The sequence below is a fragment of the Lycorma delicatula genome, chromosome 1, assembly GCF_047948215.1.
Source record: "Lycorma delicatula isolate Av1 chromosome 1, ASM4794821v1, whole genome shotgun sequence".
In the NCBI taxonomy this organism is placed as follows: Eukaryota; Metazoa; Arthropoda; class Insecta; order Hemiptera; family Fulgoridae; genus Lycorma; species Lycorma delicatula.
In genome coordinates, this window is record NC_134455.1 from 303,121,963 (window position 1) to 303,136,564 (window position 14,602).

The 14,602-nt window shown below is 27.6% G+C and overlaps 1 protein-coding gene across 2 annotated transcripts in view; it reads left to right on the forward strand.

Moving 5' to 3' along the window:
• Positions 1 to 4,196: 4,196 nt before the first annotated feature.
• The window catches only part of LOC142333367 (NAD kinase-like), a 489,955-nt gene continuing 479,549 nt past the window's right edge, over positions 4,197 to 14,602 (forward strand). For both annotated transcript variants that reach the window (XM_075380407.1, XM_075380424.1), the window contains exons 1-2: positions 4,197 to 4,327; positions 13,981 to 14,124. In XM_075380407.1, the coding sequence (XP_075236522.1) occupies positions 13,988 to 14,124 (137 nt within the window). In that variant the 5' untranslated portion in view covers positions 4,197 to 4,327; positions 13,981 to 13,987. The remainder of the gene's footprint in view (positions 4,328 to 13,980; positions 14,125 to 14,602) is intronic.

Consider the following 14,602-nt stretch of genomic DNA (forward strand, 5'->3'; position numbering starts at 1 on the left):
TTAAAATTAAGAAAAACTTCAAATTTACTTAATACGATAATGGTTGCATGTTAAAAAAATGTTCACATGTTTAGCATATGACAAGTCCCATCTTCTTACAATTCTAGCAACGTTTTGGTCATCCCTTACTGTAAGGGTTGATCATATCAAAAATTGTTTTAGACAAAAGTTTTAGGTAATGTTTAGAGGACTAATGACCATGATAAACTGATTCAATACTGTGGTCATTAAGGGAGATATAATTTTTTTTTCTTCAAAACCCCATTTTTCCACCTCCTGGGCCAGTGGTTGGTGATATCAAAAACCTTTACTTAAATAAGTTTTAGGCCCTTATCCAAAGAATGGTAGAAACTTTAAACAAATTTTATATTTTACTTAATAAGAAAGTTATAGCAACATTTTGTTTTTTTTTAAAACCCATTTCCACCCCCATAGTTCAATTTTATGTATCAATTTCAAAATGACTGGTGTAAAATTATAGCAGTTATCGTGTCCACAAGAAAGTGAAATATATATATAAGCTTTTGAACTGACGGTGGTTTTGGGATCTGGGGGATGTGAAACACAAAGATAGGTTGAAATTTTCAGGAAGTCAAATCATGATACCTCTTACAATAGGTAGCTTTCTTATGAAATCTACCTAAAAACATCAGTTTCCCTGGCAAATGACTTGTTCTCAGTAAACAATTTGTTCATTACATCTTTTTTCATTAACTTAACATTCATTAGAGAGAGCTGACTGTTCTGTCTGTTAAGTCAACTTGTTTCCTATGCAATATTACTATTGAGCAGAAGAAAACAGTTTGTACAGAAGTGAAACATCAGTTTGTTTTTTCTTAAAAACAACAGTTTTGCTAAACTGATATTTTCCGACCATCACTAATGTACAGTTTAAAGGCAATCAACAGATTAAAACCAAATAAGTCAAATCTTTTTGTACACTTTATGAATATCTGAAGACCACTCCTTTGGGATATTTATCCTTTCTTGTTCACACATATTTAATCAAATAGTAGTTATGATTTTTAGCAACTTTTAATGGATGAGTTATGTGCAAATATTCTCCATCACAGTAGACAATTTAATATATTAAACAGGAATTCAATTAATTACATGTAATATGAGCTTCTTAAAATGTTTATGAAACTATTGCTTGTAATATTATAAAATCTCAATTTAGCTTATACAGTTCAGACTCAATAATTACTTTCACATGTTCTTAATATGTGAGATTTATCAGAAATTGTCATTTATAGATTTAGGATATAAAAATTCATAAAATAATTTTGTTACTTAGCTTATTGCTGTATTTAAGAAAATCCTTGAGACTTCAAAAAATTATAGAAAAAACTTACAACTCATACACAATAATACCAAAAAATAATTAAATTGCTGCTGCTAATAATTGTACTCTCTTGATCACCAGATGTAACAACTAACATAGTCTTATTACAATGAATTCATCAGTTGAATACAATACATCATCAATTAGAAATGTATTATTTTACATAAATATTATTTATATAAACTTTACTGTGTTTGGATGTCATGAAATAACTAACATTTTTATAGTGAATACCTAATGTATATTGACTTTTCTCATTATAAAAATTAATCTCTTAAAAGCTTTCACTTGCACATCATATTTTGCTGAAATTAAAATTTTTAAGATTCATATTATTTTTCTGTACTATTAAATTATATTTAAATTCTATTAAAATGAACCACCTAGTAGATAATATTGAGATAAGGTATATCTTACTTTAATTTTTTCATGAAAGTACATTTGCGGGATGCAAATAATTCCACTATTGCATAAAAAAAAAAGTTAAAATAAAAATACTAAAATAACAAAAATTGCATGTTAATTTCTAATTGTGCTGCAATATTTTGCAGTTATTGTAAGACCATCTCCCTCCAAACAAAGGAGTCAAACAAGGAGACCATATCCCTGTTTGAAGGAGGCAGTCTTATAAAAATTGCAATAGATTGCAGCACTCTTATAAATTAATACACAATTTTCATTATTTTAAAATTTTTGTTATGCAACAACGGAATTATTCCATTCATGGCTGAAAATGCAGGATCCCATGAAAGTACTTTCATGAAAAAAAAAAATATATATAACAATATGTCAAGAGTTGTTCATAAACTACTGAAGATAGATTGTTGAAAATTTATATACATGTTGCATACATGACCGCTGGGTTAGTCCAGTCATTCAACTCGTCATTGCAAAATCAGCTGATTTTGCTAAAAGTTGAGAGTTCTAAGGTTAGAGTCCTTGTAACGGCACACCACCAAAAATTACCCACCAAATTAACTGTAGTTGAAGGTCTTTTATATGGATTTGAGTAACAGACTGCAAATACAAAATGCAAATAGACTGCAAAGGATATAATTAACCAGCTATAAGTAATATTTTTAAGATGGAGGCTGACTATTTTGAAACCCGCAATCTTCAAATCACTCGTTTGAGTCCTATGCTGACCAAACTGTTACTCTGAAGAAATTGTAACTTATATTTTTTATAAACTTAACAGAGTTTAATTTTTATTTATTATTATTATTCTCTCATTCAAAAGTATAATGAATGCATAGGTGCCCAGGGGTAAGAGACCCCTGGCTAGGCGGGAAACACAAACAACCATATAGACGGGTAAAGCAACATGGATGCAAGTGTACATATTAAGACAGAATTAACCCTAGTGACATAAATACCTGCTAACATGATTCCTTCAATCTATTACATATTTAACTTCTGTGATTAATAATGTAACAATTTCAACATGTAACAATATTATAAGAAATTTAGTGTAGGTATAATTGTAAAAATTACAACAGATCAAATATAATTTTTAAATACAACATTTTTTATTAAATACATGAAGTTCTAATGTTAGAAATATTTGTTTTACAAAATAAAGCAATTTATGTTACAAAATTTTGTCAGACCTGTTTACATAAGTTTTTCTCTGTACACATCTATTATTTTAATACTTTTCAAATTATTAATTGTAAATGATGAATGCTTAATAATATTCATAAATCTTTTTAAACTCTGACTTTTTAAGTTTCGATACAGTGACAAAAGGTTATCAGAAAAAATTTGAATGAAATGAGAAGACACTTTTATATTCTCACTCACTAAAATGCATATTAATTTGAAATATTACAGACAATAAAACAGATCAAAATCATTAAGTAATCAGAATTTATACTGCTTCAGCTATTTATAGCAGAGATCAGTATCCATGAATCTTACGTTCCCTTATAAAATGCTTTTGTTGTTTGTTAGGTGTCTAACTAATCTGGTTGTAGCTGACATAACGTGTTATAAATTAATCCCAAAAACTGATTCTTTTTCTTAATTTGACATGAGATCATCTCATGTGTACTAGAGAAATTGAGTAGTGAAATGGCTTTCCACATGGCATTCTATATCCCATCTCAAGTTAGCCACAGAATGCTATAGAATATGCTTTCCATATTTTTTTAATAAAATCACTGGTAAATTTTTAATTTTGGTTTACTTTACAGGATGTAATGTAAATAAAAAGTTAATTTTTTAACATAGTTGTCATTCTTGTTTTTAATTATTTTTCAAATATTAAAATGTATTGGATGATTCCACTGCAAAAGCTTGAAACTGGAATAGTATGGGTACTTTCAGCATTTGAAAATACTACAGTTCACCAATATCGCATTCAAATCTTAAGTCTGACAGATTTTTACACTAGGAAAGTAGGATGCTATCATTCCACCTTGTAAGTCAAAAATGTATCAAAATTGGTGTTTTATTTTTAAGAAGAAAAAATAATTAAATAGGATCTAGCCAAAAGCTCATGAGATTGAAATATAAAACTAGCGCCTGCGATAACTTCAACTTTTATCACAATCCAAAAACAAGATCTGTGCTGTCATTGAAAGCTACTGGTTTTCGACAAATTTCGATACGAACAAATAATGTCTGTTATATTTAAATTAGGTTTTATTCATCTTGAAAACAGTCAGTTTTGAATAATTTTTACTACCAAACATCACGAATAACAAAATTTCGTTTAAGAAAGTTCTTCGTTAAAACTCTAGCCTTAAATATGGGAAACAGTGCTCGTCAGTGACCAGACAACTTTCAATACGATATTTTTTGTTTGTTTTTATGGTTGCCTGATCTCAGCTGACATAAACAAAATAATCGGCATTCTGAATGTGTAGTCTGCTGCGGTCATTCGGTTGGATGGTGAGAGTGAGGTTATTGTAAAACGTATCCGTTTTTATAGTTGTGTTGTTAAGCTACTTCGTTCTTAACTGCTGATAACATTTAAAGGTAACACATTTTATTTTATGAAATTATTACTTTCATAGTTCTGGTAGTGATTTTCTTTATACATAGGTATTGCCAGTTTAATGAAGGATGAGATGGAAAGTATTTTTAACATAGCAGCGTAAATGTAAGAATTCGTAATTTTAGTATTAATTTTAAACCTAACGAATAAGACTTTCAAAACTGTTTCTAAATTTTAGCCTTGTTTTAACTCGTGTATGACAAATGTAAATCGTGTGGTAAGATTTGCTCAAGAGATAACCTATACGTTATCAGTTTTTGTAATATCCCTGATAGTTTTACGTATAGTTAACTATATGTTTTTATAAATATTTTTCGTGTTATTTTTATGATTAGTGTTGTAGTGGGTATTTTCTTCGTTCATAAATTATTGTCGGTGGTTTAGCCGTTTCATAATATCCATATAAATTTAACAAATTGTAAATGTATTTATTTGGAAAAAAATAAAAAACATACTGTTTCAACTTTACACATGTAAAATACTTGTGTGCGAAATGTATTTTCATGCTATTGTAAAAAAAACTATATTTATTGTATACATAAAAATATACATGCATATTTTTTTTCAAAAAATTGTCCTATTTTTTAAACATAATCATATTTAAAAATTTGTTTTTACTTGAAGAGTAAAATTGCAAGTTTTTGAAGTGAAGTTTATAAATGCAATTTTATATATATAATGTGTTTGTTTTAAATTGCATGAAAGTCTTATCTTTTTAAACATTTCTTAGATGTTAATTCTAAGATCCTCATTTTGCTTAGATTTAGCTTTTTTTGAACAGTTATTTACTTTCTTCTGCATTATTTTAAAAATCCTTTCAAATCACTTAGATAAATAGTATGCCTTAAAACTGCTGTACAAAAGAAGAATAAGAAAAACTTAATCAGTTATGTGCCTTCTTTCTTTTCCTGTTTGGCCTCCGGTAACACTACCGTTCAGATAATACTTCAGAGGATGAATGAGGATGATATGTATGAGTGTAAATGAAGTGTAGATTCTTGTACATTCTCAGTTCGACCATTCCTGAGATGTGTGGTTAATTGAAACCCAACCACCAAAGAACACCGGTATCCACGATCTAGTATTCAAATCGTAGTAAAAATAATTGACTTTACTAGGACTTGAACGCCGGAACTCTCAACTTCCAAATCAGCTGATTTGGGAAGACGCATTCACCACTAGACCAACCCGGTAGGTTAGTTATGTGCCTGTCATTGTAAAAAATAAACCATAAGAATTTGCTTTACATCGTAGAAAACACTACATATTTTCTAGAAATGTATTTTTACTTGAAGAGTAGAAAGACTTTTCTAAAACAGTTTGTAGAGAAAAAGTCATGAATTTAAACATAATTTTATGAAATCGAGTCCATCTATAAAAAACTGTTTCTAAATCTTATTTACACTGCTTTTGCTAATAAAAAATGTAAAGTACAATAAATTGTAAAAAACCGTAGATTAGGAACAAGTTAATCTACTTTTACTAACTTATTCATTAAATTTAAAAAAACATATTCTGTTTATTACTAGTGATGATTTCTTATAAACAGATAGATGATTGTATTTTGAAAGCAATGAGGATCAGTCTTTTTTTACCAAAAGAGTTTGTTTTGGCATGATTATCTTGACTTTGAACAAAATCTATTTTTCTTAAAAAATTAGGTCTTTCCTTTTAAGGTGCATAAAGACAACTATTTTACTTTTTAGGTAGTTAGTATCTGTTACTTTTGCAATACTGGATTATTCATATTTTAATTTAAATTCAGTGTATAAATAGACTATCCATACACAAGGGTTGCATGCAAAAATGGAATACCTCAACTAACCAATTACTAGTTCCAGATGATGTGTCACAGTTAGTTGATAATTGCACCCTCTTATAATAAAAATACATTAGGGCTGATATTACTTGTCATGGAACGAATCTTTATACCAGTAGATTGTTTTTAGTCAATTACAAAAGAAGAAATCTATTATCTTAAAACCCGAAGAGTATGAAGATATTTTCTCTAATCTGTTAACTGTGATTTAAAATCAGATTTAATTATGCTTGACTTAAAGTTAGAAAAACACTATTTTAAAGCTCTGGTCAGTTGGCAATTTCAAATTAAACAAAAAGAATAATTCCATCTCGAGAGAGTGGTAATAAGAAAATTTAGATGCAATAAGACTAGTGGTGAATGCATCTTTGCAAATGAGCTGATTCTGAAGTCGAGAGTTCCAATGTTCAAATCCTAGTAAAGACAGTTACTTTTATACAGATTTGAATACTAGATCATGGATGCTGGTGTTCTTTGGTGGTTGAGTTTCAATTAACCACACTTCTCAGATGTGGTCAACCTGAGACTGTGCAAGACTACACTCACTTATACTCATACTATCATCCTCTGAAGTAATACATGACAGTGATTCTCATAGGATAAACAGGAAAAAAAAGACACAGTAAGTGCCTTTTTATAAGTTAGATGTTTGAAAATATATATCATTTTTTTTTTAAGATTGCAAATATATGTGATAAATTTAATGCTAATTAGTTATTGAAAAAAATAATTGATATACTTGATTTACTAAAAAGCATTTTTTGATCAGAGTGGTTAAAATAGCAAGATTTGACTTAATGTGGTATATTTTGAAATTTGAGAATGTATTAGCAGTGTTTGAAGAGGTATTGTATGAAGAACAGGATAAACGCATGGATTTGCATGTTTAAAATATATTATTTTTATGATGCAAAACTAATTTCCTATTTTTAATTAACAAGATGTGACTATTATTTCAGCAAGTATTTTTTCGTAATTTTCATTTATACAATCGTTTTTAGCAATGTAATTGGATATTGTGTACATAATATTTTTATTGTACCATTATCGTTTATTTTTTCATTAGAATAAATAAATGAAATAAATAATAAAAATAATAAATTAATAATATATAATAAATTATAACTTTCTGAAAATTCAAGTAATTCATCAACATACTGATCATTGTGCCAATTAAACTCAAAAAACAACAACTTAACCACCAAACACCTAACAGAAAATTGTCATAACTGCCATACTGGAATACATCATTCCAGTATGGCCGTGAAGTTGTATTGTTACAAATTTTGTAGTTGTTGCCGGCCTCTGCGGCACGAGTGGTAGCATCTCGGTTTTCATTCGGAAGTCCCGGGTTCGAATCCCGGTCAGGCATGGCATTTTCACACACGCTACAAATCATTCATTTCATCCTCTGAAGCATGCCTAACGGTAGACCCGGAGGTTAAACAAAAAAAAAATTTTGTAGTTGGTAGGGTTTATGTTTTCTAAATTTTTAAGTTTTTATATTTTTTTTTTTTTTTTGCTATTTGTTGATGTAATTATATATAGAATTATGTATCGACAGATAATGTGGGATCCTGCAATAGTTTACTATTGGTATTAGTTTTTTAGGTTTTTTTGTTACTGTTTGTTTTAGTTTTTTTTTTTTTATAATAAATTATATATAATAAATTGAATGTATAATAAATAATTAAATAGTAAATGGAATAAATAAATGAATTATCAATTATAAATACTGTTAATTTTATTTTAATATTTTCAATATTTCGTTCGCTCCTGTGCAAATATGGACTTTTTAATTTTTTCTAGGAAAAACACAATTCTGAAATTTAAAATCAATTTCTGTTAGTTTCATGTAACTTAAACAAATGTTTTAATATTTACAGTGTTAAATACTGTAATATGATTACAGTATTAATATGATTTTTTTGTTAAGCAAACACATTTTATGAAGAAATAAAACTGTTACCAGTTTTGCCAGTTAACCCAAAATTTTGAAAATTTCTTATGTTGTTTTTGCATTTAGACGCCCTCATATTAAATTATATAAGTGTTAACATTTATTTGAGTTATACTCTAATTAAATTTTTGTGTTGTTCAGTAACAGTTCTGATCTTGGGTAGTGAGTAATAAAATAACCTTCCAGGTTATTGATCATTAAATAAAATTATCAAATGTTTTTATTCAAGTTTAAATTCTTAATTGATATTTATTAAGCATGAGTGTAAAAACTGTTTTTAGGCAAATTTCAATCTCTGTAAAAATGTTGATAATGTACTGTATCTCTTTAAACTCTTAGAATTAAAAATTTAATTTTGAATTCAGGCTAGAGATTATTCTGGAAGCATCAGTTTCTATGTTACGGTTTTTCTTTTCTCAACCAGGCTTCTGAAAGTTTTCTTAGGCCTGGGTCAGCCAGTCTAGTCCTTCCAGTTGTGCATTGTTTAATCATCTTGTTTCTTTGAGAATAATTTTTTTTAACCTATACGTAAATATCTTGATTTAAGTAGTCCTAAAAGATTTTAACAATATGTTGCATGAACAAGTTTCCATCATCATATATAAGCATATTGAAGACCATTAAAATTTAAATTGTGTAACACTTATTTACTTAACAGATGACATAGCCACTGTGTCCTATGGTTCCTGGTTATTTATATGTTTTTCAATATCTGTTGAAGGTGTAGTAATATTTCTGTACATCAATAATTTTCTCCAAGTGTGTATTTTAGAAGCACAAATGACCTTTTATTCTATATTTCTGGTTAGTATCTCTCCATTGTGCTGTCTAGGCTTTGTGTAACTCTTGATGATGGTATCTGTAAGTTTATATATGTATACATACATAGAAGAAAGTAAATTGACGTTATCCTTTCCCTTAGTCATTTTATATTTTAATTTATCTACAGTATACGTCCAATAATACTAATTAATTAATGACTGTATTCATGAGTAATTAGTAGAACATTTTGGAATATGTATTTTGTAGTTAAAGATTTGAAAACCTTGAATTACGTGATGAAGATAAATAATAAATTAATTTAAAAAATTGTAACGTTTAATCCTGATTAATTTTTTTTGATATATAGTTCTTTACCAGAAGTCTTGAGTGCTTGTGCACAGGAATCTGTATTACATTACATTTTTATAAATAAAAAAAAAAAACTTGGAGATTGGCAGAATTGTAAGTTATAAGTATAACTCTTATTTTAATTCATAAAAAGAACTAATATTTACTGAAAGATTAAAGCAAGTTAAATTAATTGCATTAAACCAATAAATTATATTAATTTTTTTTTCTGAATGAAGTAATTTATAAACAGAGCCATATATGCATTAATAATTAAGGCTACATTGTCTAACAAAATTGTATTTAACAGTATTGCAGTGGTACTTTATTTGATGGTATCTTGTAACATATTTAGTACAAGTCTTCAAAAAGTTCAGAACATGCAAAATTTTGGACCACAGTATAGTAGGTTTATTATAAAATACATTTATTGTAATATTTGTTATTATTAAAACTTAATTTTTCATATATCTTAAAAAAAAGACATTAAGTAACTATAATTGGGCATCAGTCTGTTGTTACAGTATGCCCTGATAAATAAATTATGAATGCAGGTTTTTTTTTAATTGTAATTTGGTGATTTAAGTAATAGTTTTGGAATAAAACATTAGATTTACAATTTAATAGAAAAGAAGTTACATATATAGAATTCAATAAATTTATGAACGAACCTGAGTCAAATATTCAAGTTACTGAGAAGTGAAGACTAAGGTTTGAATAAACATATAATTAAAGGAAACAAAGTGAATTTTTTACATTACTTTTATTTTTATATGCAGGTTTAGTTTATTTTTTAATTTAGATTGCGTTTTCTTGTTAATTTCATATCATTGAAAATTTTCTAGGTTATCTTGATCAGGCTTGTCATTTTTCATTTTTCACGTACTTTAAAATTCATTTCGTATAATAAAAGAAAAGGAGAGAAAGAAAGATAGGGATTTATTGTAATTATATGTTGTCATTATTTGCTGAATTGGATGAATAAATAAATATTATAAACAGTTGTAAAACATGTTGTAGTTTTTATTCTGTTATAAAAACCTTTTTAAGCAAGACATTATCTTATTTTGAAACCTGTCTTAACAAAAAAAATTATGTGTACCCAAGGAAGGTAACTACCATAAAGGTTTAATTAAAATATTTCTTTTAAATTATTTTTTCCTTCTAACTGAAAAGAAAAAAATATTTATATTCTCTAAAAGATTAATAAAATTACAGTTTTTTTAATTATTTCAATTTGTAAAAAAGTCGTCAATATTTAAATTTGTTTTTCTGAATAAAAAATTTTTTAAAACGAGTACTTGTATTTAAATATTTCTATCTTGAAGCCGTGGTAAGTACTAGTTTTTTGCCTTAGGTGTATTAAAAAATTCTATGAATTTTACACTAACAAAATATAGTATACTTGTATAATAATTGGTTCTTGTAAACCATGAAATACCTAACACTTAATTTTGCATAATATTTCTACATCAATTTACTGGCCAGTTTTTTTAAACATGACACCATGTGGCCTTCTTCACTGTATAGCTTGATTCATTTCCTGTAAAAATTTGGTATTTTTTCACTTATAATTTTATCTCAGTTTCTTCATTAAAATTTATGTTTCAATGTATCTATAGTAAAAAAATCCCTTTGTTAATTTTATTTAATGATTTGTAAAATAAATTTTTTTTTTCTTTATTTAAGCTAATACAAATTCAAAAAACTATCTTTAGTTTGATTATAAATTGCTCCTGTCACACTGTTATGTTGGCCAAATATAAATTTAAATTTGTGTAAAAGTTTAAATGACTTGCATTTAAATTAATGAAACTTGTTCTTCTAAAGGTCTAAAGGAGCTAGTTATCATCACCTGTCTAACCTTTCAATTTGAAAGCGAGCAATTTATAACTTTTAATAATTTTAAAATGTCACATTTCATCATGCTGTTTAACAATAAAGAGTGTCCCATAAATTTCCATAAATAGAAAAATAAACATTATTTCATGAAAGACATTTTTATTTATACAGAATGATTCCAGATTTCCCGGCAATCTCTTGGGAAATGATTCTATAGCAAAAAAATTTAATATAAACATTTTTTAAGGCAACAGGAGCCCAAGTGCTCACCAACAATGTGAATTTTAAACAATATCTGCACAGGTTCCATCTGGCAACTGATGAGCTGTGTGTGTCTGCGAGGGGTCCAGTCAAACAAGTATATGATGTTCGCTTACAAATAAAAGAGTAACTGGCCACTCACAAATGGTGAGTCATTGTGGTGTGCGCCCACATTGTTGGACTGTGTGGAAGTTCCTTGATGCAGTTGCTTTGTTCAACCGGCATCAGTAGTTTATTAAGGGGAAAAACTCTTACACTACTGCTGTAGGAGGCTGTCTTCAAGGAATGGCTGGCCATTAGCCATTAGCTCCAACGTAATTGCTGGCTTTTAGCGACCTAGGCACATGGTAGAGAATTGCTATCTATACGAAGTAAATTTTATATTTATGACAGTCATATATTATAGTATAGATGGGGTATGCCTACCCAATTTAGTTTAATATATGACTAGTGAACAACTGGACACAAAAGCGGAGTAATGTATTGTACCATGCTTACATTGTTCACTCTATTAGGTTAGCTCCAGGAGCTAGTTAAGAGACTGGTTCCATAAACTGTTCGAGGCACAGTAGTCCATCGTGACACCGACATTTGTTTGTGCCACAAAGGGCACAGACAATAATTCATAGATATGATCAGGTTTTAATAGGCATGGAAGAAACAAAAAAACTGAAAAAAATTCCATTTTCTAACAACACAGTATCAAGGCAAATCAATGAAATGGCTGCCAATGATCATGATCATATAATTCAGCAAGTGAGTCCAAACGAATTCCTTAGATTCAGTTTGATGAATCAACAAATATGGCCAACATTTCTCAGTTCTTCATATATTTTGTGAGGTATGAATGAGGTAGGGAATGATCAATCAATGAAAAGCTGTAAAAATGATTAATTCTATTAAAAATCAGAAGCAGAGATTAGAAGAAAAGAAGATGAGATGAGGAGAAAAGCCAAAGCAGAGATGAGATTTTTAGAAAGAATAATGGAAAATACAAGATAGCATTGCATAAGAAATGTTACAGTGTGTTGAGAGCTAGAATAAACCCCACTCGTTGAAGAAATTGAGAGGTCAGATGAAATGACATGGTCACACACAATTAGTGGATAACGAAAGACTGCGTGAAATTCCTAGTTCGAAACTAAGTATAGAAAGACCTGAGCGATGACCAGTGATGGAATGAGAAAACGTAAAGGATGAAAGTAAAGTAAAATATGTAAAGGATGAAAGTGGAAAAAGAAAGGCTTTGGATCAGTTAATCTAAAAAATGGATAGACACTCTTAACACTGTGTGGCACATAATAGAATGATAAGAAAGAAATTACTAAGATCATCAGGCTGTCACTGACCTTATTATCTTATAGTAAGCCATTTTTTGAGAAATCCTGAAGTTGCCAGTTTTTTCAAAATTTGTTTAGAAAGTTGGTATTTTGGATCAAGATAAAAATGTTTATTTGCTTTTTCCATTTTTAGCTAAATGTCTGTTGTACATATCCTTTATTTGTATTGCCATGTCTTTTATAAATGTTTCAGTTTTACGTATAAGATGATTCCAATATTTAGTTTTTAATGCAACCATAGACAAAAAACCCTTTACACAGGGGTAGGGTTGTTGTTTTCTACTTATATTGCTTTAATTTTTACTGTTTATCTTACTTTTATTCTTTGCTGCTTTGAATCAAACTTTTCCTTTAATTATCTGAACGTAAGGAAAAAATGATTTTTTTTTATGAAACCCTTATTTTTCCATTACATTATTTTTATTCTTGTTAAGGAGTATTTATAAAAAATGTATATATTTTAAACATTATGTTTAAATATGTTATAGTTTTATAAAGTTTGAAATCAGATTTTGTCATTATTTTTGTTGTAATCTTCTTCCTTTCTCTTTCTCTCTTTTAATATAATATCAATAAAATGTTAAAGCAGGTATTTAGCTTCAATTGTTTGAAATTAGGAAATAATTTAATTTATTATCTGTCAATAGTTTATTAATATTTTGCATAATTATACTCAAAATACTGAAAAAATTGCTTCCTGTTATCAGATTACATTATTGTGTATGCTTCATAGGTTCTGCTGTTAATTTTTAATATTAATGCTATTTCATTCACTAGACCTGCTTGCAATACTAGTTTATTCGTTCCTTATTAAGATAAAAATATATAGTAAATATTGTTTTGAATGACTTTTTTACAATTATTACTGTTTAAGATTGTTCTTTTAGTTACTAATTTAATGATCTTTTTTTTTACTAATTTCCTATTTTCTAATTGACAATGTGTTTCGCATTTTCCATTGACCACTTGTAGAACAATATTCAGTAGCATATTGTGTAAATAGAACAGTTATTAAAAACTATATGGTTAACTGTATTATTTTCATAGTGTATATTTTATAATTTTTATAGTACTATGAAACCTACTGATGTACTATTCACTTCCTGAAAATGGTGGTCATTTTTTAAGAAAAAAATACTTCCTGTTCCAGGTTTAGTAAGGAAATCCTAGCATTGAATTCAATTTTTTTATCATTTTATACTTATTTAAATCCTTATGATTTATTATACATGAATATAATTATATATATATATATATATATATATATATATATATATATGTATAAAATTTGTTTTGTTTAAGATTAAACATGAACGAGGAAAATCTTCATCTTGCCAAGGCGATGGTTGAAATGGCACTTCATGAAGTACCTAATAGTTCTAATACACCAGTATTACCAAAGAAAACAGTGGTTGAAAAGCTGAAAGAAAAACAACAAAATTTCAGGTAAATCATTAGTTTTCTTAATTTTTTATGATAAGTTTTTTCAGTAAATGTATGTATAAATTATTAATCATCGATGTTGTTTTTTAATATATTTTTAATCATTTGTTTTGATTCATATTCAAAAATCGTACACATCAAATGTGGTATGTGGTGGATTTTTATGGTATACTATGTTAATTTATTTTATAAAAATTTTTGGTGGTGGAAGTATAATTTCAGTTTTTATAGTCTATTTTCAAATCATAATTTGCATGTAATTTATAAAACTTAAAATTTTTATTCTATATTTTATTGATTTATTCAATTTATTTTATGGATGTAAAAAATATTACTGCTATAATTTTCATTGAATTTTATTCAATATCTAGGTATGTAATTTTGTATTATAATTAATTTAAAAATTAATTTATATTATTTTTTTAATGTGTTTGGCATTGATTTTTTTGTTGTTAATTAAAAGCCTAAGTACGAGTATATT